The sequence below is a fragment of the Macaca nemestrina genome, chromosome 3, assembly GCF_043159975.1.
Source record: "Macaca nemestrina isolate mMacNem1 chromosome 3, mMacNem.hap1, whole genome shotgun sequence".
Lineage (NCBI taxonomy): Eukaryota > Metazoa > Chordata > Mammalia > Primates > Cercopithecidae > Macaca > Macaca nemestrina.
Window position 1 is genome coordinate 153140901 of NC_092127.1, and position 25668 is coordinate 153166568.

Below are 25668 nucleotides of genomic sequence, written 5' to 3' on the forward strand. Positions count from 1 at the left end.
TTGAGTTTACAATTTGAGAGCCACACACTATGAGTAGGTAAATATGATAAAAATTAAGTTCAGAGAGTATCAGAAGAGTGGGTTTGGGATGACCATCTCAGGATGAAAAAAGGAATATGACCATGTTTCTTTTTTCAAGTCACTCCTCTTTTCTTTTATTTTGTTATACTCTTTCACCCATAAAAGCGGTTAAGTAATGCTAATGGAAATTATAGAAAACATAAATAAATGAGTTCAATTTTTCTCACATATAAATGAATTTTGTCTTCTGTTCTAAGAGGTACACGTCTCCTATATGACCTGTAAGTTTCAATTAAGCATGCCAATTTTACTGATTAATTAAAAATGACCCCATTCCTTAGCTCACTCCAATCACAAATCAGCCTCTTTTTATTTTACTCCTTGATCCCCTGTCCATGCCCATTCACACTTTAGCTACATCTGCCCTTGTCACCCCAAGCCTGAACTACTTAATATCAGGGACTGTGGTTGTACAGGTGTGTGTGCACATATGTGTGTGTCCCCAGCCTTGTAACTAACACTATGCCTTATACAAAATAGGTGCTCAGTAAATGTGAAATCAAAATGGAGTTTTTCCCTTTTGAATCAACTGCTGAATACTTAGAAGCATGTGGTGCTAATATTTAAGGTAGATTGGTTCATTCTGTTTAAGTACCACATAACCATTCACACATCATTGAGTTTAGCACTATTAAAGGATAATTTCCCTTCTAGGAATTGTGAGTGTTGCAGACACATTTTACATATCTATCATTTTTTTATCACCATTGGGCAGGTAAAAAGATTCAAATGAAAAGGTTTTTTTTCAAATGTGCAGCTGTGTACATAGACTTTATTTGGAAATGCTTGTGTATTCAAGGACAAAAATATAGAAATACTCTTAGAAACATCCCCACACCCAGAACTAGCCAGAAACCATGCAGCCTTTTTAAAGACAAAAATACTGACATTTCCTTTATGTACCTCATTATCTATTCAAATAACTGGGAAAAGCTGTCTTTTCCTCTTTTCTATTTTAATATAATAAAACCCAAGGGAACTGATCAAAAGCCCTGTCTTGCTGAGTTTTACAAGTTTGGGCCCATTGTGATATTTTCTATTTGTGACATTTTACTTAATAAATTTTTTTTACTACTGCTCTTAATTCACACATTTTTGATAGCTTATACCAGGGTCTTTGTGTTTTATTTTCTTAAATAAATTCCCTTTTGAACATAAAAATGTAATATTTCATACATTTGTAAATGATAGTGTGTAAATGATAGATGATTCTTTTTTTTATTATACTTTAAGTTCTAGGGTACATGTGTACAATGTGCAGGTTTGTTACATATGTATACATGTGCCATGTTGGTGTGCTGCACCCATCAACTCGTCATTTACATTAGGTATATTTCCTAATGCTATCTCTCCTCCCTCCCCCCACCCCAAAACAGGCCCTGGTGTGTGATGTTCCCCTTCCTGTGTCCAAGTGTTCTCATTGTTCAATTCCCACTTATGAGTGAGAATATGAAGTGTTTGGTTTTCTGTTCTTGCAATAGTTTGCTGAGAATGATGGTTTCCAGCTGCATCCATGTCCCTACAAAGGACATGAACTCATCCTTTTTTATGGCTGCATAGTACTCCATGGTGTATATGTGCCCATTTTCTTAATCCAGTGTGTTATTGATGGACATTTGGGTTGGTTCCAAGTCTTTGCTATTGTGAATAGTGCCGCAAGATTCTTGACTATAAACTAAATTTACTTTGTATAGAACTTTACAGCTTACAAATTGCATTCACATATATTATCTCATTTGCTTCTTACCATAGCCATGTGACTAGATATTTCTGTTTTAATTTCATTTTTAATAGATAAAAATTTAAGAAAGAAAGAAACTAAGAGAACTGTCTGCAATTCATATGTGCCTAGGGGTGCAGACCCAGAATCAGTGTGGAAACATTACAATTATCCAATTAGTACTCTCAATATTCAAATGAACAAATTGATCATGCCATGGCCAGTTGGCACATGGATATTTACAATGAATTATAATAATTAGCATTTTTCGGCATGTATACATGCCAGACTGATTTAAAGTACTGAATATATGTTAGGTCATTTAATCCTGGTTAAAACTATTTGAAGTTTAAACATGAGGAGACTGAGGCCCAAGGAAAGTAAACAATTTGCCCAGAATAACAAATCTAGTAAGTTTTTTTTTTTTTTTTTGAGACGGAGTCTCGCTCTATCGCCCAGGCTGGAGTGCAGTGGCGCGATCTCGGCTGACTGCAAGCTCCGCCTCCCGGGTTCACGCCATTCTCCTGCCTCAGCCTCCTGAGTAGGTGGGACTACAGGCGCCCACAACCGCGCCTGGCTAGTTTTTTGTATTTTTAGTAGAGACGGGGTTTCACCGTGGTCTCGATCTCCTGACCTTGTGATCCGCCCGCCTCGGCCTCCCAAAGTGCTGGGATTATAGGCGTGAGCCACCGCGCCCGGCCATCTAGTAAGTTTTTAAACTGAGATGTGAACCCAGACAGTCTACACAATGTGCCCTTAAGTATCATTCTCTTTGCTGGCAATTCACCAGTAAGAATAGATGTAATTAAACAGACATAAATTAATAATGTATTCTAGTACTACACTTACTCTCAGTGAACTTGCACAAAGTTATTCTTAACCCCTAAAATTCTTTTAAATACTGTAGTAGTAATTGAATTTGTTTCCTTGTTCTGTGGTAATTTCTATTCATGGTAACCTTTTAATGCTTAATATTTGATAGAATTTTACAGCTTGGAAAATCTTCTCTCATTCATTATATCATTTAGATATACAGACTTTTATAACATAAAAGAAGTTAGGGGACAACCCCAAAATATTAACCAAAAAGAACCAACTATTAGAGAGGTTACATGACCAACACAAAGTACTTGCTTGGTTGGAGTGGCCGAACCAGGCTAAACGCAGATCTTCCAAAGTTATTCCCCTAGTGATGAAAAAATGGCAGCATAATAAATGCATCTAAGAGTGTGTGTGTGTGTGTGTGTGTGTGTGTGTGTGTGTGTGTGTGTGTATGTATACTGACTGTTCTTCAAAAATAATGTTGAAGAGGCATGACATAGGTAGCTGGTTTGCAGATCTCCTAGTTAAGATTACTTACCATTTTCAAATGCTCAATGGATGCAGCATTCCTGGATGGATATCCTAGTTTGTTTAATAGCAAATAACCAAATGAAAAGTTGATTAATTGTTCCAATATTTGAAAGTTTCTAGGTGTACCTACTTATCTAACTCTTGAAAATAATTAACTCTTTTTTTTACAGATAAATCTTAGGTTAATATGAGATTTGCTTATTCACTAATCTGTTGCTTACATTTCAATAAATGGTGATGAGTTCTTTATATGATGGAAGAAATCTTAGATGATGATACCACCAAAACAAAATTCTATTTTCATTTTTAAAACAAGTCTATTGGGTGCCCTAACTCACAGGGCAAAATGCTTTTGGGAAGATCTTTCAGGTATATATTTGATTCTATTACTAGTTGAAGAGACACAGAGACATTTCTAATAATCATGTTCTTCCCATATATTCACTAGCTGGTGATATTTAAATTATCATTCATGTGGTGCTGAAAGCATGTCAAGCGGCTTTGGGCCAATGAATAAAATAATATAAAATTAAAATTTTAAATTATCCCTGGAAGCCTGCAATTAACAGGCATCCACAAGAAAACTGGGCAACTAGAGTAATCATTATTTACCTAAATTAATTAATTTTTCTCAATTTCATGTCATAAAAAGCAGCTAAATCAGTTTAAGTTATTGTATCTTAGTCCCAATTTAAATCTAGTAAGTTATCAATAATAATTTAAAGTATGCTTAAATGGATAGCAATGAAAACTGATAGCATAAAGCCAAAAAAGACTATTAGTGATCCCTAATGATTTATGCAAAGAACCGTCATATTATTCTATTATTTCAAAGCTGTACACAAAATAAAGCTAAGCATTCTCTTTTAAGTCCTTATATAAACCTCTGAATCTATTTGGTCTGATTGAGAGTCCACCTTGCCTAAAGATAGCATATTAAATAGGATTAGCAAAACATGAAAGAACTTGAAAAAAATATATATATATACTATGTGTATATATATATAAAATATGTTAATATATATTTGTTAATTCTAATTAATGTGTATAACTATTTTAAGTTCTTTTTATTTTTAAAGCTCTTAAAATCACAGTAAATTCAGGTTCCCCTTTTCTTCATAGTTCTTGAAGTCTACAGAAAGAGATATTCTAAAATATCCCAAGCATTTCAAACACTGAATAATTATAAAATACTATTCTCTGATAGACTTTATTTCCGACCATGCCCTGACCCATGTTATTTGTCATTGGAAAGACAAGAGGGAAGAAAAGAGAGGGATATAGATGACGTTTTCAAGGTGGCAAAGAAAATTGAAAAATAATTGAAAAGTAAAAAGTGAAAAAAAAAGCTAGTGTAGGAAATTCAGTTAGACCCATTTGGTATGGAGTGCATCTTAGTTCATCTTCCCAGAAAATTATAGGGATCCTTGGCCACACATGTAAAATCTTGTCTCTGCATCTTTTTGTCCTCACCCACTTGGAGCTGAAGAAAGCCTGTGAACTTCATCAGGCAGAGAGCTCATCTTATCCATATTTGTGTCTCCTCCAGAACCTAGCCCTGTGTCTGGCGTATAGTGAATCCAGAGCTCTCAGCTGAACTCATTGATCCCTTCTTCAAAGAGGGCTTCCTTAATCTTCTATCTTGCAAGACCAATTAGTTTTCATCACACAAATGTTGCATTCTATTGTCATTAAGCATTTTTTTCTTCCTCTCAGTGAATAGAAACAAATAGAATAAGGCATTTACTTTGGTAGTATCGAGTACTTTCTTTCTGAACTGTCTTTCACTTTGATGTGATTGCTTTTCTGCCTGGGTAACTCTATCTAATGCTCTGTTACCCCGCCGATAAACAGGAAATTATTTTTTCATCACTTATTTATCCTTAATGTAAGTTGGTTTGCTTAGATATTTGCAGTTTAATCCTTTAGTCATTATTGGGAATGAAAATCATAGATTCCTTTGATAGGGGCTTTTGTTTAAAGTATAGCAAAATATTGACAGAAAGGGTAAAAAAACCTACAATTATTTATATACTATGTTGTATTAGGGTGTTGAATTTCATACTTGCTTGGGTTCACATTCAGCCATAAAGGTAACTAAAGAGATGCTTCATCTCCTCCACCACTCCCAGCTTCATATAAACATATACATTACCAGTCCTTCACACTGAACTAGAAACCTCTAGGGATGTATATGACATATGTACATTCAAAAAATTCCACTGATATACTTTGATATGCTGTCATTGTTGAGAATCCTTATACTAGGTCCTTTTACATGATATCTTATTTAATCTTAAAATGCTCCTATGGGCAAAGTAGTTTTACTCATATTATAGATGAGCAAATTAATGCTTAGAGGAACTAAGTATCTTGTTCAAAGCCACAAGGCTAGTATTTTCTGCAGAGCCAGAATTTGAATCCAAGTCAGTAAAACTCCAAACCTATTTATTTTCAAATTTTATTACCACATACATCTGGTGCCACTAAAAACTGATCCTTCAAGTAACATCCCTCTAGTCAATGGAGAAGATGGCTGGTGGCCAGAGTGGGTCTGATAGAGTGGATCTATCAGAAACCCAGGAAGAGAGAGAAGGCGCACTCAGCTGGAACATTTAAGAACATTTAATATAGGGCAGTTTACAACGGTGTAGGAAGTACCCTAAGATTAGTTATGGTACCTAAATGGTTAACACCTATATTAGTCCATTTTCATGCTGCTGATAAAGACATACCTGAGACTGGGAAGAAAAACAGGTTTAATTGACTTAAAGTTCCATATGGTTGAGAAGACCTCACAATTATGGCGGAAGGCAAGGAGGGGCAAGTCATGTCTTACATGGATGGCAGCAGGCAAAAGAGAGAGCTTGTGCAGGGGAACTCCTTTTTAAAACCATCAGGTGTCATGAGATGTATTCACTATTGTGAGAACAGCACAAGAAACACCTGACCCCATGATTCAGTTACCTCCCACTAGGTCCCTCCCATGACAAGTGGGAATTGTGGGAGTTACAATTCAAGGTGATATTTGGGTGGGGATACAGCCAAACCACATCAACAACTGTAGGCCTAAAACTATGAGCCTCAAGAGGGGTGGTAGAAAAGGGAAGGAGAATAAAAGGGAGAGGGAGACAGAGAGAGCTTCCTGATAGGGCTGTGGCCTCTAGTCCAGGGATATAACCAGATCACCACATTCCTGGGGGTGGGGTGGGGTTAGGGTGTTATCTTGCTAGTCTTTGTTGTTGACTGAATCCAACTGAAAGCCACAAGGCTAGGGAGCTTAAGAACATAGTCTATACGCATCAGCCACTATGGACAGAGGAGAATAGCGAATGGATCTGGGTAAGTCCAACACAGAGTGTTAGCAGTGCATTTTCTCCACCTCACCCCAAAGTCTCAGCTGACTCTCCCTGACAGAGAGAGGGTTAAAACAAATAAAACCCAACAAATTTTTAAATCTTTGGTTGCAAATACTTCTGAAATGTAATAGTGTAATTCCTTACTAAGCAATTATAAGCATTCACATCTGTCCTGGTTTTATGATATTGCAGACAAAGGAAGTTTGAAATATTGCTAAAGACTTTCCCTGAGATAGATAGATAGATGATAGATAGATAGATGATAGATAGGTAGGTAGATAGATAGATAGATAGATAGATAGATAGATAGATAGATAGACAGATAGAGATAGAGACATATAGACATATATACTGTATGTTTCTTTGTTGTTTTTGTTTTTCCGGAGAGGGAGTCAGGTTAGTCAAGCTATAATTTACATACAGAAAAGTTCAACCATTTTAGGTATACAATTCTATCAATTTTCATAGTGTATACAATCATATAATCCACACCATAATGAAGAGATAGAATATTTCCATAATTCCAAAAAGTTGTAAAACTTTTAAAAATCTTTAACTCAATATTTGGCATTGACTTGTGTTTCTTCTAATAGAAAAAAATGGTGATAGAAACCAGCAGAATGTTGCACATAGGAGCTGCTTTTAAGAAGAGTTTTTTTGTCTCTTAATCCTTTTGAGTAATATCAACTACCCATGTTGGCTATTAACCCATTTCACATATATTAGACTGATCAGTGGTTCATAACCTTGGATGCACATTGAAATCTTAAATGGCCTGATGGCCAGGTAGCACCCTATTAAATCAGGAGGTCTGGGGTTGGTTCCAAGTTATAATAATCTGAAGCTTTGTAGGTGATTCCAGTGTGCATCCAAGGTTAGACCCTCTAAATTAGACCAGTTGTTCTCAAGGCTGGCTGCACAATAGAACTCCTGGGCAATTGTTTAAAAAGACTGATGCCTTCTTCCTGATTCTGATTTATACAACTTGTTCAAAAATTTGACTCTAAGAAAATAAAATAAGAGTTGAGTAATTTAGATCTCTGAATTGTTGGGCTCCACTTAATGAAGGTTTTAGAACAGCTCTGGGTGTGTGGTAGTGTTTAACAAATGTTAAATGGAGATCCTAATCCCACAGTGGAGTCAGAGAGAATAAAATATGCCTTTTCTTGGAAACACACTGTGTATCTGAAATAATTATCTTTGCAAACTATCACTTTCCGAAAATTGTCTTCCTAAGTAATTTACCTCAATGGTAGGTCTTATATTTTAAGAGAATACCATATTTCAACTATATTTTCACACCATAATATTAGACCCCGATATATCTTATAGCACTTCCACAATTTTCCTCAAGGAAATAGACATGAAACAAGATGAAGAGACTAAGAATAAGATTTAAAGCAGCCTCCCCTTTGGAAGCATAAATGATGTGATTGTGGCTCTGGGCCTGGAGAATACTGCAGCTTTGTAAAATATAGCAGTGGTACTTTCTTGCTTTTACAGTGGCAGAATATATATACAAAGGACACCTAGTGCAGTGGGTAGAACAAAAGTGAACTAAGTGTCTAACAAAACAGATGGAAGGCTAACAAAACATTATTATTTTTTTTATATTCCAGGAGCTGGTAATTAAAATAACAAAAATCTTCTTTTCAGTATGAAGCTGTTGATGGTCTCTAAGACAGAAACTCTCATTAAACAAATTTCTCAAACTTTATTGTTTTGAATAATTAATCAGCATGCTGCATCTTCCCATGTACACTAAAGACCCTAGGTCTTATTCCACAAACCTAGACTAGTGCAACAAGCACCATTTTTATTAAAATAAATGTTCTTGGTTTAAAATAGAAAATATAGAGTTCATTTAATTTTACCTTCACACTTCTTATTTAACTGTTCTACTCTTTTTCTTTTTGTTTTTTTTTTTCCTCTTTTTAGGACCACCTCAGAAAATAGTATCACCTAAACAAGAACATGAAGATAGGAAACAGGACAAAGTCACTGATAAAGGAAGTGAAAGTGGGACTTCCTGTAATGAGCTCTCCACTTCCAGTTGTGACAGCCATTCAGAGGCAAGCACTCCCCAGGACAATCCGTCCAGTGCCCAGCAGGCAACAGCTCACCAACCGAATACCTTAACATTGGATCGACCCTCTAAAAAAGCACCTGTGCAATGGATGCCCCCACCAGACAAACGCAGAAACAGTGAACTCTTTCAGACACTCATCAGCAAGTCCCGGGAAACAAATCTGTCCAAAAAGAAAGTCTGTGAGAAGCTAAGTGTGGAAGAAGAAATGAAAAAGTGTATTCAGGATTTTAAAAAAATCCACATTCCAGATTATTTTCCAGAGCGCAAACGCCAATGGCAGTCTGAACTCTTGCAGAAGTATGGGTTATAGTAATTATCACATTCCCACAGTATTTTGATGACATTCAATGTTTACTACAGTGTCACCACCTGACTGGTGTCCTAACAATGGTCAGTGTGATTCTTGCTGCTCTTCCTTGTTGTGAACAGTGGATGTGGAACAGTATTTTCTTTTATTCTTTTGTTGTTGTTGTTTTTAGAAACATAATTAAAAAGAAAAAAAAAACAATAAATGTTAAATCAAAATGGAATATCTGATTCAAACCATTTTACAAGAATGAAAGTACAATGTGCATGATGAAGCTTAGAATCTTGATTTTTGAACTCTGGTCAACTGGACATGTTTGTCACTTTGTAACTTATCAAAAACAAACCATCATATCATACCAACTAAAATGATATATGGATGAAGCAACATCAAGTAAAATTTTAGACGATGGTTATAGGACCCAAATCTAAAGCTGTCTAAATGTTAATGCAATAAAACAAGTATTATTTTTGCATGAGTACAATGTTACACATAAATCACAAGAAATAGGGAAGCTATGTTTGTTGCTTGGAAAGAAAAAATTACAAAAAAACAGCCAAAAAAAAAAATACTTTAGGCAAAGCCTATAAATGTAAGCTGTCTAGGAGACTGAATTTTCTTTGTTCTGGATCTGTGACTTTTTTGTGTATGTGTATGGTGTTTATGTATGTTAAGATGGTGTAAATATGCCTTATACTGTTATTTATGGCATCAACATTCATTTATTACTGCTAGTCATGGCTATTACTGTGAAATGAGTCTTTTACATCAGGCTGTGAAAATTGGTATAACGATACTTTGAAAGATCCTATTATCATGTTAATCAAAATAATATAGGGAAATGGTAAAGAGCTTTATGTATTTATTAAAAAAAGAAAAATGTATTAGAATTTCTTGATTTCTATTGACTTTTCTTTAAAAATATTCAACTGTCATCTTATTTTCAATTTTCCTTTAAAACTCCAAGCTATAGAATGATTTGTTTAGACTTAATGTTGACAATTTTAAAACAATTCAAAATGGAGATATAGTCAGATCCAGATAGCATTGGTATGGATTAACAAATACTTAGCCCACAAGAGAAAAAGTCTTCTTGTAAAAATACACTAAAATGTTATTTTATCTATTAACCAGATTGAACACTTCTCCAAAAACAACTAGTAAGTTATCTCTTACAGATCAAGGCAATGGCAAAACTAAAAGACCAGGCTTTTTGAAAAATGATTTCTTCCTGGTTGTACATGTGGAAAGAAGCTTTCTTATCATAAGCCACACAATTTTGCCTCGCCATATCCACAGAAAGAAATGTATAGTATCATGAAATTTCACTAAAGGAAAGGCTGAGAGAGGGTAAAAGTATCTTCAAGAATTAAAGGACTCGTTCTCCTCTGTGGTTAGTCAAAATGGAAGTTGAGCAGCATTTGTGGTAACATTTCTTTCAGCACAATAGAAGAAGATGAGCATTATCAACTCAAAGTTTTAAAAATCTGCATTCATTTTTGGTTGTATTGTTAGATTTCTCACTGTATCATTATATAAAATATCACCTACTGTGGACTATTCAAAGAAACTAATATATAGGATTTACCTTGAATTATCTATCATGTTTTAGGCAAACAGCTACTTTCAAGTTCTGCATTTCGTTTTGGGAAGGTTGGCAGTCCCAAAATGGCTTGATGTAGCTGAAACACACTGGTGAGAGGATAGAGCTTGGCAGTAGGGTTTCCACAGTTCAAATCCCACCTGCACTACTTACTATCTGTGATCTTAGGGATAATGGGGATAATAAAGGAGCATAATACCACAGAAAACATTTAAATGATGTAATTGAAGTAACGCATCACCATCACTACTGGAGCTGGAGAGAAAAAAGAAGGTGTTTATCTTACTGGAGTCTAGGAACCAGCTCTATCAAATGGGAAGTTTGTAATACTCGGGGGTAAGCTGTCTTATAAGAACTATAGCTTCTAAGGAGTCACAATCACTTTCAAAGATGCTTCATGAAGCACAGAAGAGACCATTACTCTAGTTTTCCATTTCCCCACATTCTGATTTTACATCAGCACTTTCCCTCTTCCCAATATAAGTAGGAGCCAGTTGTCCAAGCAGCCTAGGAAATGTAATTTGTACAAGGGTTCCCCTTGTGACACAAAGTCCAGCTGCAAAAGGCAAGGAATCAAGGAATAAATCTGAAAACCTTGCACCTCGCTCTGTTTTTTTTCCCAATAAAATAGCTCAAATCGAATTGCAATGGAAATAATTTGGTAACTGGGAACTCTGTCATCTCTTCATATCTCTACACTGTAAAATAAGTGAGGCCAGTGATAATTGTCTATTCTAACAGTACTTGCTAAATTAGAATAAAAGTTCTGAACCATGGGATAGAAGGGAGCCCACTTCAACAACCATCTTTTGAGTACTTATCATACATCAGGCATTTGTCTCAAAAGTCAACAGAAAATTCAAGAAACACAGATAACCAGCTGCTGCTTTTGGAAGGAAGCTTACAGTGGGTCTGATTCTCCCAAACCATCATGCTTTCCCCAGAAGCTAAAACCTAGCTGGCCTGTATTTGGGTTAAAAAGGGATCAAGGGAAGAAGCTAGAATGGGGACTTTTCCTTGAAGAAAAGGAGACAGCAAACTTTAATGGTGAGTTGGGCTAAAGTTGGCATATAAAACTCCCTTTCCAAAAGCCTAGTAGATAAAATCTGACAATCACCACAAATCAGAAGACTGGAATCAGGCACTGAAGTTGAATATTTATTCTTCCCCACGTGTTTTATATTTGTTTTGTATACAGTAGATATTAAACTTGCGACCTGATGTGTTACCATTGCTAGTTTAAATGGAAACATTTAGTACTAAGATGAGAGAAAAAAAAATAGAAGTCAAGTGTGATATTTTTGATTCTGAAAAAATGGATAGACTACCTTTTCCTATTCTTCCTAGTAAGTGTAATTAAATCCCTTTACATTATATTTAAAAAAAAAAAAAAGTAAGACTACAAAAGGCTGAAAGAAGAGGAAAGACTAGCTAGGAGTAGTGGGTGGTAAGTTCCCTGAGGTTTCCTTTTGCCTCATACATCCCAGACTTGAGCCTCACACATCCCAGTAACACCAATAGGTGCAGACAAAACAAGCCCCGACAAAAGTCTGTTCTCTTTAGTCAAAAGACCATGAAAGGTGTAGCAAGACAGAAAACATTTAGATAAACTCTGTCAGGTTGGGGAGAAGTGGACAAAATAGCATTACTTTTTTTAAGGCTCCCTACTTTTCATACAATAAAATTCAAACACTGTATAGACCATAATATAGGCTCTCAATAAAGTGGCTCCATATCAGTTTGCTTTTATTGGGCAACAAACCATTCGAAAGCATAGTGGCTTAAAAAAAGTATCTGCTTGCAGTTCTGTAAATTGGCCATTTGTCCTGAGATCAGCTGGGCACGGATCTCACCTGGGCTTACTTACCTGGATAATCCTGGTTATGTGGCAGGGGATGAATAATCTATAGCATCCTTATTGAATGTTTGTCCATTGACACGTTTCAATTACAGTGACTCAGTTGTCCATATAGCCCCTCCAATAGTCTAGCTCAGATTTATTCACATTGTGGCAGTGTACGAAAGAGTGTTCAAGGCCCTGAAGGTGTAGCTCTGAACTTCTGCATCATATTCTCTGTATTCTATTTGAGATGGTCAAAGCAAGCCATTCCAAATTAAAGGGGGTGTGGAAATAGCTCTATTTCTTCATAGGAAGAGCAGCAAAGATTTTGTGACCATTTGCAACCTACCATAGTTCTGACCTATGCTTTCACATCTAGAAGCAAACTCTTTGCACACCAGTTACTATTGATTTATGATTACCTATACCCTAAAATCAATACCATCGCACACTCCTCTAAAACCCAAACACATACAAACTTCTTCATCCACCTTTTGAAATCCTACCCATATTATGTGTTTTAATTCAAATGACACCTACTCTTCAAAGTTTTCTTTAGTTTATCAGAACAGAATTATTAATCATTTCATTCTCAGATATCTCAGATCACTTTAAAAACATCCTTTCTGTACCTCTCATTTATGTCATAATATGCAAGGGTAATGGTGTACACTTTTGGTTTTAATTAGTTTGAAAGATGTTTCATGTAGGTTAAGATCTTACTTTTCTTTGAATGGGAAAAATAATGAGTAGAGAGTTTCTGCGCACAGTGGGTAAAATAATTTTGGCAAATTAATAAACATCCTTTTCAATGCAAGAATATCATTAAGAGCCCTTGATACTCTTCCTGCCTCCCTAGGATTGCTAAAAGCCATTTTACAGTGTTTCCAGGCCAAATCTCACTCATTGATTTTACATTCCTAATCCCTAACAGAGAGATTACTCAAAGGGATATCTTAAAAATATTTCACAGTTTGTTCTAATTTGGATGAATGTGGTTTTGGCATCTCCTGCTTGAGATGCAGTGATTAAGCTGAAAATTATTTCTTCTCTCCTACAGTGTTTCCCTTTGGTTTGGCATACAGTAAACGTAAGTTGTGACCTGGTATATTAGTGATTTGTAGTTTAGAGTGTTAAATAAATTTTATCAAGGCCTAGTTATATTTGTTTATGAAAGGATGAAATTTGAAAGAGTTTCCTATAAAATCCTTAAACATCAAACCTATTTTCAAATTACCCTCTCTCACCATTCCACAACCCTAAAAACAATTACTTTGAAACATTACATACAGGGATTAGAAAGATCGTAAAACTACAGAGTTGAAAGAATCTTGAAAATCATGTATATTTTCCTTACAAATGAAACCAAAGTAATCTATGCCTATTTCTAGAATATGCCCATGGGCTAAGTACTTTATCAGATATATCAAAGATACAGCCATAATAAAGGCACCTAAGAGCTTATGGGTTTAATTTCAGCTGTAAGATGTGTACACAATAACTATGATACAGGGTAGACAGTAGGGGAGGGTTTTATAAAAGCACAACTATTGCTACATGGATTTAGAGGAAAAGCCAGCTTTATGGTAGAAATGGTATGTGACATGGGACTTGAAGGAAAGGTGATTTGGATTTGTAGGTATAAGGATGTTGAAAGGGGACTATGCAAGGAAAGAGACAAGTCTTTAAATGTGTAAGATAACTAGTAGATAAAGCTATTTTAGAAAAAAAATTACAAAAATATTATTGAATACATTTCAAAGTTTTAATGAATATGCCATTCTTACGTTGAAGAATATAGTAATGCTGACTGTTTTAATCATAATTTTCATATTCATGATTGTATTCTTATGAGTAAATTCTTTTTATACTCACCCAGTCTTTTTCTCCAGTCTTCAGTTGCAGCAGCAAGTTGCTAAGGTAGAGGCAAATTAAATTCTCTTTAAAATGCCTTTAAGAAGATGAAATGGAAACAGATCAATTAAAACTGACAAAAATAAATAAGTCAATTAGAAGTTGGACTAAAAAGTAACATTTTTGAGGGGAGAAGTATTTTAACATTCACATTATTTTGAATTGCCAGTGCATAGTGATAATAAAAAGCAGATTAATTTTTAGTTAGTTTTATTGACATTTTAAAATTATCTACCCCTATTTCCTCAGCTCTCATCAACTGTGCTTAACACATAGTACAGTTCAGTGCAGAAAACAGACAGTTATAGTAGAGTTTAACAAGTGCTAAGCCAGAGACACATAAAAAGACTGTCTTGCCTGCAACTGCAAGTAAATACCTTCATCATTTTCCACTTCAGCTACAGTAATAATGACTACATTGGTCTCTGCCTTCAATCTTTTCTCTTCCAGTCCATCCTTCATACTGCTAGGGAAGTGATCTTCCTACAACAACAATTTTTCATTTTTATTATCCTCTTGTTTAAATCTCTTCATTTCACTGCCGATTGGGGAAAAAGACTTAAACTACTTTATATAACTAATAAAGTGCTCTATTCTCTGTCTCCTTTCTTTCTCCAGACTTATCACCATACATCCACATGTGCACACACACACGTCCTTTTTACATCTATTTTTAACTACTTGCAATTTCCAAGTAGAATTTGCTGCTCCTTTCATTGTGCTCACCAATACAACATTTTTATGACAGAGACACAATTTTCTAACATGTGTGCATATTTTCCTTTACCTCCCACTAACTAAAGATGAGGATTTGCCAGCACAGTCCTTACATGTTTGGTGACATAAAATAGAGTTTGTGCATGCAATCCCTACCACACCCCATTCCTACCACATTTTCACCTTTCCTTTTTCTTCAAAGCAGAATAAGTTATAGAAATAGAATTTTACTATTTTGTGAACCCTAATGAAATAATGGATTTAAACACCAACCACCCATGGCAGCAAAAATTACATGAAGGGATAATAGGAAACTTTATAATGACAGATTGACAGTATCTGATCCCACTGCCAAATCTTAACATCATGCATAGGAAGACAACCAGACACTAGTGCCTCCTTATATGAAAGAATAGGAAGCTCACAGTACCACCTATGATATATTCTTAGCCAAAACAGAGACATATCTGATAGGTCCCTAGATCTAACTCCAGTTTGCTGGAAAACAGGGGATAAAGAAACCTAAATAACAACAAAATGACACAGTCAGTAATTTCTAGGATGGAGATTCTACATGACAAGTTAATTCTTCAACAATAAAGTGGTAAGGGAAAAACAAAGAGTGAAGAGGATCTATAGTCAAAAGATATATCCTATAGATGCTATATTGGGAGTTCATGTGGGTCCCAGTTCCCATCACACCAACTGTAATATCATCATCATCATCAAGGAATTTATTCATCTTAGGTAAATGTTTAATGGTAATAACAAATTATTATTTGTTAACAATGATATCGTGGATATGTTGAAAAAAGTGTCCATATTTTTTAGAGATACTCTCTGAAGTATTAATGGATTAAAATCTAAGATGTTCACCTTTAAAATAACACATGGGGTAGGAGCAATGTGTTCAACTAGATGAAGCCAGGTTGGCCATGTATATAATTACTGAAGCAAGTGACAGATACTCATGGTTTCTAATTTAGCATATGTTTGGAGAAGCTCATAATGAAAAATTAACCTTTTAAATAAAAAAAAGCATTCTCAGAAGGTGAAGAATGTTGACCCAAGAAATATCCTAGGAACTCTGAGCAAGGTTCAGAAAGTTAAGAGCATTTTTGAGGTTGGCGAACAAGAATTTATAGTGATACCAATTTATCTTATTGCATAACTTTCTGAAGGAGTATAGGCTTCTGTGGTAGAGAGTAGGTGTGGGGGTGCTAGTATAGATAAAGTGTATAAAAGTAATTAGCTATGTATTTGTTTTTTAACCATCAGAGAAATATAATGAAATATAGAGTGGCAAGAGAGATACAAGTAATGGTGAGGGTGTTAGTTAAATTATGGACCTTGTAAACTCAACTGGATTTTTTAAAATGAAGTGAATAAAGAAGGTAATAGACTGGGGATTGAGAAATGGAATAGATACTAGCCTGGAAATCTTATGAATCAAAGCATGAACTCACAGAAAGTGATTGCATATGAAATCTAGAAGAAATGGTGATTGTGGTCAGTTAAAGGGATTCTTCTAATTGATAATTTTAATACTTCATATTTTGAAGGCATTTCAGAGGAGCCAAAAATCACTTGAACCTATTTCAGCTTTCTTGGCTAATGATTTGACTTACATAATTCTGACCCTGTTGCATGACAGATTACTGTAATGGCTCCCTAACAGCTCTTCCTATAACCCCTCTAACAAATAATCTGTACCAGGCAACATTATTCTTCATAAAACACTGCTTTCATAATGTACCCCCTCACACAAGAGTCTCAGAACAAGGAGCCATCTGCGAGTCTTGTGTGACTGAACCTGTCATTCCCAGGCCTCTCTTAAGTGGCCAAACCCTGTATATTTTTGCTTCCCAGTTGCTAATTCTCATCAGCCTCAGCTCCAAGAAGACACGTCTTCCCATTACTTCTTTACTTTTTGTTTTCTAAATTTTGAATTCTTTTTCTTCCCTAATGCTTTTCCACATCAAATCAATAATCCCATCAAAACCGAGATAGACACAGCATAACAAAAGATGTCTGTGTGGGTTAAAACCCTAGCTTGATCACATATTAGCCAAATGCAACATGGTGGTGATAATGAGTACTTATCCTAAGGATTGATAATGAGTACTTACCCTTATGTAATCTTACATGTATTACATATAACAGTATTACATATTATATGTAATACATGTAAGACTCTTAAAACAATATTCACCATTACTCAACCATTTTTTCAATTACTTATGAAAAGCCCTTTTTGCCATATTTCATTATTTGATTCCCTTTAGTAGAGATACAGAATTGCTGTATCTCAAAATAATTACACATGATGTTCAATAAACATAGATTTGTTCTATAATTACATGAAAAAATAATTACAGCCTCTACTATCCTTGTATTCACTATGTTTAAGTAGTGTTTTGCATCATTAGTTACTTAATAATGCTTATGATTAATCAAATGTTAAATATCTAAATTAAATAAAAGAAGCAAACAATATATTAATAAATGAGTCTAGGAATGAATTACTAAACAAAATAGCATAAATTTATCAAGTGAAGTTTAAGAGAAATAAACTATCTCAAATTCCCAACTTGTTCTAAAGTAGGATGCTAATTTCTCACTCTGGGTTCAACATTAACAATCTTGAGTTATACATCCAATTAATTATGCATCATTTTTCTGCTTCAAAAAACCAAAGCATGTGTACTTCTTCTCATTATAGTTGCCCCTTGTTTGTTAGTAAAGTTAATTTGTTATATAAACTTTCAAGGAAATATGCAATTTTAGAGAAGTTTCAAAAAGATACTTAAGCTTCATAGAGCTCGTCTATGTACTGAGGAAATTTTAAAAAGTAAACTCTGACACAAATCAATGTTGACATCTTATATACTTATTAGGGTAAATATTCACTCACTCTGAGATTCTATTCTATCCATATCAATATAGTAAAAACTGAATTATGAGAATACAAATATACTTTGAAATTCTGCTGAGGATTTTTTTTATGGGGGGCAGGGAGCTGCTACTGTCCTAAAGGTAATATTTCTCTTAAATGTTTGTTTAATATTATGACATGTCACTAATTGCTATTTCAAATATGTATAAAAATTGACAACAAAGTGAATTACTTTTCTCTTTTTCTTTAATGAACAAAATTTATCAGTGTTTTTCTTATTGAGATGTAATTCACCTATTTAAAGTATACCATTCAGTGGTTATTAGCATATTTACAAAGTTATGCTACCATTATCAGTGTCCGGAGTATTTTCTTCATCCTAGGAAGAAAGGCCATATCCTTAGCAGTCATTTATGAATCCCATTTCCCCGCAGGCAGCCCCTGGCAACAACTAATCTACTCTTGGTCTCTGTAGATTTGCCTATTCAATAAATAAATATATAGAGAGAGACAGAGAGATATAATCATACAATATGTAGCCTTTTGTGTTGAGCTTCCTTCATTTAGCATACTGTTTTCAAGATTTATCCATGTTGTATCATGAATCAGTACTTTATTTTTATAACTAATATTCCAATGTATGGGGCTACAAAATGTTATTCATTCCAGTTGATGGACATTTGTATTATCTCCACTCTTGGCTGTTATGAATAATGTTGCTATGAACATTTATGTCCAAGTTTTTGAGTGCATGTATTTTTCCAATTCTTCTGGGTATATACCTAGAGTGGAATTGCTGGGTAATATGGTAATTCTCTGTTTAACTATTAGAAGAATTGCCAAACTGTTTTTCAAAGTGGCTGCAACAAATTACATTTCCACTAGTAATTTATGCCTTCATAAATTACAGTCCTACATGCTTCATAAATGCAGTCTTCTCAACATCCTCAACAATGCTTGTAATTTCTTTTTTTTGTGGTAGCTGTCCTAATGTATGCAAAGTATTATTTCATTGTGATTTTGATTTGCATTTCCCTAGTAACTAATGAAATTCAGTATCTTTTATAATTTTTTTTAAGATTTTTTTTTTTTTATACTTTAAGTTCTAGGGTACATGTGCATAACGTGCAGGTTTGTTACATATGTATACTTGTGCCATGTTGCTGTGCTGCACCCATCAACTCGTCAGCACCCATCAACTCGACATTTACATCAGGTATAACTCCCAATGCAATCCCTCCCCCTTCCCCCCTCCCCATGATAGGCCCCAGAGTGTGATGTTCCCCTTCCCGAGTCCAAGTGATCTCATTGTTCAGTTCCCACCTATGAGTGAGAACATGCGGTGTTTGGTTTTCTGTTCTTGTGATAGTTTGCTAAGAATGATGGTTTCCAGCTGCATCCATGTCCCTACAAAGGACACAAACTCCTCCTTTTTTATGGCTGCATAGTATTCCCTGGTGTATATATGCCACATTTTCTTAATCCAGTCTGTCACTGATGGACATCTGGGTTGATTCCAAGTCTTTGCTATTGTGAATAGTGCCGCAATGAACATACGTGTGCATGTGTCTTTATAGCAGCATGATTTATAATCCTTTGGGTATATACCCAGTAATGGGATGGCTGGGTCATATGGTACATCTAGTTCTAGATCCTTGAGGAATCGCCATACTGTTTTCCATAATGGTTGAACTAGTTTACAATCCCACCAACAGTGTAAAAGTGTTCCTATTTCTCCACATCCTCTCCAGCATCTGTTGTTTCCTGACTTTTTAATGATTGCCATTCTAACTGGTGTGAGATGGTATCTCATTGTGGTTTTGATTTGCATTTCTCTGATGGCCAGTGATGATGAGCATTTTTTCATGTGTCTGTTGGCTGTATGAATGTCTTCTTTTGAGAAATGTCTGTTCATATCCTTTGCCCACTTTTTGATGGGGTTGTTTGTTTTTTTCTTGTAAATTTGTTTGAGTTCTTTGTAGGTTCTGGATATTAGCCCTTTGTCAGATGAGTAGATTGCAAAAATTTTCTCCCATTCTGTAGGTTGCCTGTTCACTCTGATGGTAGTTTCTTTTACTGTGCAGAAGCTCTTTAGTTTAATGAGATCCCATTTGTCAATTTTGGCTTTTGCTGCCGTTGCTTTTGGTGTTTTAGACATGAAGTCTTTGCCCATGCCTATGACCTGAATGGTAGAAACTCAATCAAAACCGCTCAACTACATGGAAACTGAACAACCTGCTCCTGAATGACTACTGGGTACATAACGAAATGAAGGCAGAAATAAAGATGTTCTTTGAAACCAATGAGAACAAAGATACAACATACCAGAATCTCTGGGACACATTTAAAGCAGTGTGTAGAGGGAAATTTATAGCACTAAATGCCCACAAGAGAAAGCAGGAAAGATCTAAAATTGACACTCTAACATCACAATTAAAAGAACTAGACAAGCAAGAGCAAACGCATTCAAAAGCTAGCAGAAGGCAAGAAATAACTAAGATCAGAGCAGAACTGAAGGAGATAGAGACACAAAAAACCCTCCAAAAAATCAATGAATCCAGGAGTTGTTTTTTTTTGAAAAGATCAACAAAATTGACAGACCACTAGCAAGACTAATAAAGAAGAAAAGAGAGAAGAATCAAATAGATGCAATAAAAAATGATAAAGGGGATATCACCACCGACCCCACAGAAATACAAACTACCATCAGAGAATACTATAAACACCTCTACGCAAATAAACTAGAAAATCTAGAAGAAATGGATAATTTCCTGGACACTTACACTCTTCCAAGACTAAACGAGGAAGAAGTTGAATCCCTGAATAGACCAATAGCAGGCTCTGAAATTGAGGCAATAATTAATAGCCTACCAACGAAAAACAGTCCAGGACCAGATGGATTCACAGCTGAATTCTACCAGAGGTACAAGGAGGAGCTGGTACCATTCCTTCTGAAACTATTCCAATCAATAGAAAAAGAGGGAATCCTCCCTAACTCATTTTATGAGGCCAACATCATCCTGATACCAAAGCCTGGCAGAGACGCAACAAAAAAAGAGAATTTCAGACCAATATCCCTGATGAACATCGATGCAAAAATCCTCAGTAAAATACTGGTAAACCGAATTCAGCAGCACATCAAAAAGCTTATCCACCATGATCCAGCGGGCTTCATCCCTGGGATGCAAGGCTGATTCAACATACGCAAATCAATAAACGTAATCCAGCATATAAACAGAACCAAAGACAAAAACCCCATGATTATCTCAAAAGATGCAGAAAAGGCCTTTGACAAAATTCAACAGCCCTTCATACTAAAAACTCTCAATAAATTCGGTATTGATGGAACGTATCTCAAAATAATAAGAGCTATTTATGACAAACCCACAGCCAATATCATACTGAATGGGGAAAAACTGGAAGCATTCCCTTTGAAAACTGGCACAAGACAGGGATGCCCTCTCTCACCACTCCTATTCAACATAGTGTTGGAAGTTCTGATTAGGGCAATGAGGCAAGAGAAAGAAATGAAGGGTATTCAGTTGGGAAAAGAAGAAGTCAAATCGTCCCTGTTTGTAGATGACATGATTGTATATTTAGAAAACCCCATTGTGTCAACTCAAAATCTCCTTAAGCTGATAAGCAACTTCAGCAAAGTCTCAGGATACAAAATTAATGTGCAAAAATCACAAGCATTCGTATACACCAGTAACAGACAAACAGAGAGCCAAATCAGGAATGAACTTACATTCACAATTGCTTCAGAGAGAATAAAATACCTAGGAATCCAACTTACAAGGGATGTAAAGGACCTCTTCAAGGAGAACTACAAACCACTGCTCAGTGAAATAAAAGAGGACACAAACAAATGGAAGAACATACCATGCTCATGGATAGGAAGAATCAATATCGTGAAAATGGCCATACTGCCCAAAGTTATTTATAGATTCAACGCCATCCTCATCAAGCTACCAACGAGTTTCCTCACAGAGTTGGAAAAAACTGCTTTAAAGTTCATATGGAACCAAAAAAGAGCCCGCATCTCCAAGACAATCCTAAGTCAAAAGAACAAAGCTGGAGGCATCACGCTACCTGACTTCAAACTATACTACAAGGCTACAGTAACCAGAACAGCATGGTACTGGTACCAAAACAGAGATATAGACCAATGGAACAGAACAGAGTCCTCAGAAATAATACCACACATCTACAGCCATCTGATCTTTGACAAACCTGAGAGAAACAAGAAATGGGGAAAGGATTCCCTATTTAATAAATGGTGCTGGGAAAATTGGCTAGCCATAAGTAGAAAGCTGAAACTGGATCCTTTCCTTACTCCTTATACGAAAATTAATTCAAGATGGATTAGAGACTTAAATGTTAAACCTAATACCATAAAATCTCTAGAGGAAAACCTAGGTAGTATCTTTTAAAATTTTTTTGTTGATTTGTGTTTCTTCTTTAAAGAAATGCCTATTCAAGTCCTTTGACCCTTTTTAAATTGCATTATCTTTTTACTTTTAAGTTGTAAGAATTTTTCTTATATTCTGGATATCAGATATTTAGACAGTTATCAGATACATGATTTACAAATATATTCTTAAATGTCTAAATTAATAGGTTTCCCAGACATTGCCAATGAACTATGTACATGTGAGAGCAAGGCTTCAACATTCAGGCAGACAGATTATCACTCCATTTTGGTGTTCATACACTGCTTACTCAGAGCCTGATGGTCAGCCAGCAGTGAGAGCTTAGTACCTTCTCAAGTCTTTCCTGGGCATGTACGTAGCCCTTCATATGTATGCGACCTTCCAGATTCCCAGAAATATTTTGGAGTTTTCCGAAGTCCTCTATATATATCTAATTCCCCATTTTTTTCTTTTAATTATTTTGTTTAGCTTATTATTTGTCCCAACTGTTATCATTGTCTCAGGTAACGGTGGTGATAAACAATTGTCACTGATTATTTCGAAAAACATCTTCGGGAAAAGACTGTTCATACTGGGGAGAGTCTGAGTCAGGTCAAATAAAAACAAGCTTTATCAGTGGGGTTTTCCAGCAAACCATGGGAATTGCTTTGAAGGAACTCTAGTCCCAGTATTTTTCTCTTCGGAAGAGGCTACGCTGCTGGTTTTCACTTTGATTGGTAGCTATTGCTTTTCAACACTACCACAGAGTCAGGGAGAGGTCCTAGGACTAGGGCATTAAAATGCCACAAAACTCATTTCTCTTACTGGGATTCTGCTATTTTTCTTGAGTAAAGACTCTCCTAACTATTATAAGTCTTTGGTTAACTTTCAGAGTTTAAAAAAAGTTGGTTTTGAGCATTTTTGCCAGTATTTTTATAGTTTTTGTGGTTATATTTTCTATGATTAAAATAGAGAAATAATAAAAGTATGATTTCACAATCCACATGGTTTATTGTCACAAAAAGACTTTTTTTTCCCCACAATGTTCAAAAAAGAGGGAGAATAATGAGAACGAATCTTACAGGAAATACACTTGATGGAGGAGGTATTTTAAACCATACAGTGAGTTCCAATTTCATTTAGAGTCCAATTATTAAAGTCTTGTTGCTCAGTTAGGATGGAAGCAGGCCTCTTTGTATATAAAGCCTAATCAAAGTTTGAGGCATACTTTTCTATGAGATGTTCTCAGAAGAGACGATTTGACCAACACAGTGGAGATCTGGGAAAACACACAACATCGTTTGGCGCTAGCAAGCATTGTAGATGTGGGCAGGGAGGACTTGGGGAATAACTCAAAGACTGGCCAAGAGTAGCCCTGCCACAGCCTATGCTCTCAATGTGTTTGTCAAAGTCTTGAGTTATATGTTTTGGAGTATAGCAGTTGAAGCCAGTAATTCACATTTATGGTCTGTTAAGGTATGAGGTAACATTCTTGAGGGGAAAGGGATTACGCTCCGTGTTCTTACCTTAGCAAAACATTATGTCATTCAGGTAGCAAATCTTGTACGTGCTTGGATTCATTTCAGAGCTACGTAAGAGGAAAGGATTTTGGGGGCCCTTACCCATTCCAGCTCTATTACTGTTTTTGAAATTGATATAATTTTAATGTTTGTCTTTTTCTGAGGGAAGTTTTTCATTGAAAGGAAATCATATATTTCCTATGCACAGGGGAACTGTGCACATCCAGTGGTATTATATAGAATCTTCCTAGATCAAGCCATTTCTTCCCGTCTTCTCAGAAGCTTGTATTCAAATTCAGCATAGTTTAACTTGTATGGAACAGAGACCAGAGAAACAATTGTTTTCTTTTTTAGTTATATTTTTGTTCTTGATTTTAATACTCTGTGATTATATTAAAATTCTATGATGAATTATGCACCATACAAAATCAGAGTACAGTGGAGTAACATAAATCAAAGAACAGGTGATATGTTGAAAGTTACATTTCTCATAACTGAAAGTACTGGCAGTTCTGATCTAATAATAATAAAAGCACTGACTGTTGTATCTAGGTTTTCTTTTCTGGACAAAGAAGGATAGTAATCAGCAAATAATTCATTTTTCATAACTGCCTCCATTGTTCTAGAGTTCCTTGAATTCTAAATATCATAATAACTACTTGCTTCCGTACCTAGAAATCACATGCCTGCATGGTAGAAGCCTAGCTGGCAACTGTGACAAAGTAATAAATCCAGTCCCTTCAGAAGAGCTCGTACATTAGTCTTGATTAAATCAGGCTGCTATACGAAGTTTGCTATTTAGAATAGTCACCTTTTCCAAAACACTTGTCAGTGGAAGAATTATTTAACTTGAAAAGTCCTATTAAGAGAAATAAAATCACCAGCAACCACGGGCAGTGGAAGTTCAAAGCCTTGGTTTATGAGTGAGAGTCTGGTTCACCTTGAATAGGACATATACAGCTACACATGGACTGACTGGTAACAAGATAGTATAACATTGCTTTAGAATATATTTTTAAACGAAATCCTTTTGAAGCCCAAATGAAATGCTTTCATTATCATAGTAATAAACTCTAAATCCAACTATATCATTAGCGTATATGATGGGAAACGTTCTCACTTTCCCCTCATGACTTCAGCAACCTGTCTTGTTATGGTTTGTACTGAAGAAACTGCAAATGTGGGGATAAGACAGTCTTTTCATAATCGCGTGAACTGCTCATAAACAGTGTCAGCAATATTTCAGCAAAAAATTCTGAATTTACCTATACATAAAACACGCTTAATTTTTATCTAATCTCAAGCCAGAATCTTCCAAATAATAAATAACTCTTCACTGAAAATGTTGTTTCTTGCCACCTGGGAACATGAAGTAAATTAAAGAGTGCCGTAAATATGTTATTTTGTATCTGCCAATCTTGCTCTTAACAATTATCATGGCAGTCCTGTATAAAGAATATTTATTATCTTAAGGAAATATGTAGGTCATTATTCCTAGGATTGAAAGGAACCAAGTAAAATATCATTAAATTATTCAGTATTCTGCATATTTAACGGAAAACCCTTAAATGTCTTGTCTGTGTGTTTTAAAGCAGAAATTCCTAAATTCCACCATTTGAGATTGGAAATCACAGTTGGAGAGTACACAGGATCTGTCTTCAAATTAGGATGAAATTTCCATATCACATGTACTGTTGTAAATATCTGGATGTTGAAACAGATGCACGCATGGCACAGTGAAAACACGGTTGAAATTTTAATTCTGAATAATCAAAGTTTCCTATGCTGCTCTAGTGTCCCTCTTCACTGCATTCAACACTATGTGCATTTGTTCTCTCTTTGCAAAACATCATATCT

At 35.4% G+C, this 25668-nt stretch overlaps 1 protein-coding gene across 1 annotated transcript in view; it reads left to right on the plus strand.

Annotated features, from left to right (window-relative positions):
• LOC105487695 (potassium channel tetramerization domain containing 8) overlaps positions 1 to 17108 on the plus strand; it is a 295214-nt gene extending 278106 nt beyond the window's left edge. The window contains exon 2 of the mRNA XM_011751239.3: positions 8452 to 17108. Coding sequence (XP_011749541.1) covers positions 8452 to 8912 — 461 coding nt within the window. The 3' untranslated portion in view covers positions 8913 to 17108. The remainder of the gene's footprint in view (positions 1 to 8451) is intronic.
• The last annotated feature ends 8560 nt before the right edge of the window (positions 17109 to 25668 follow it).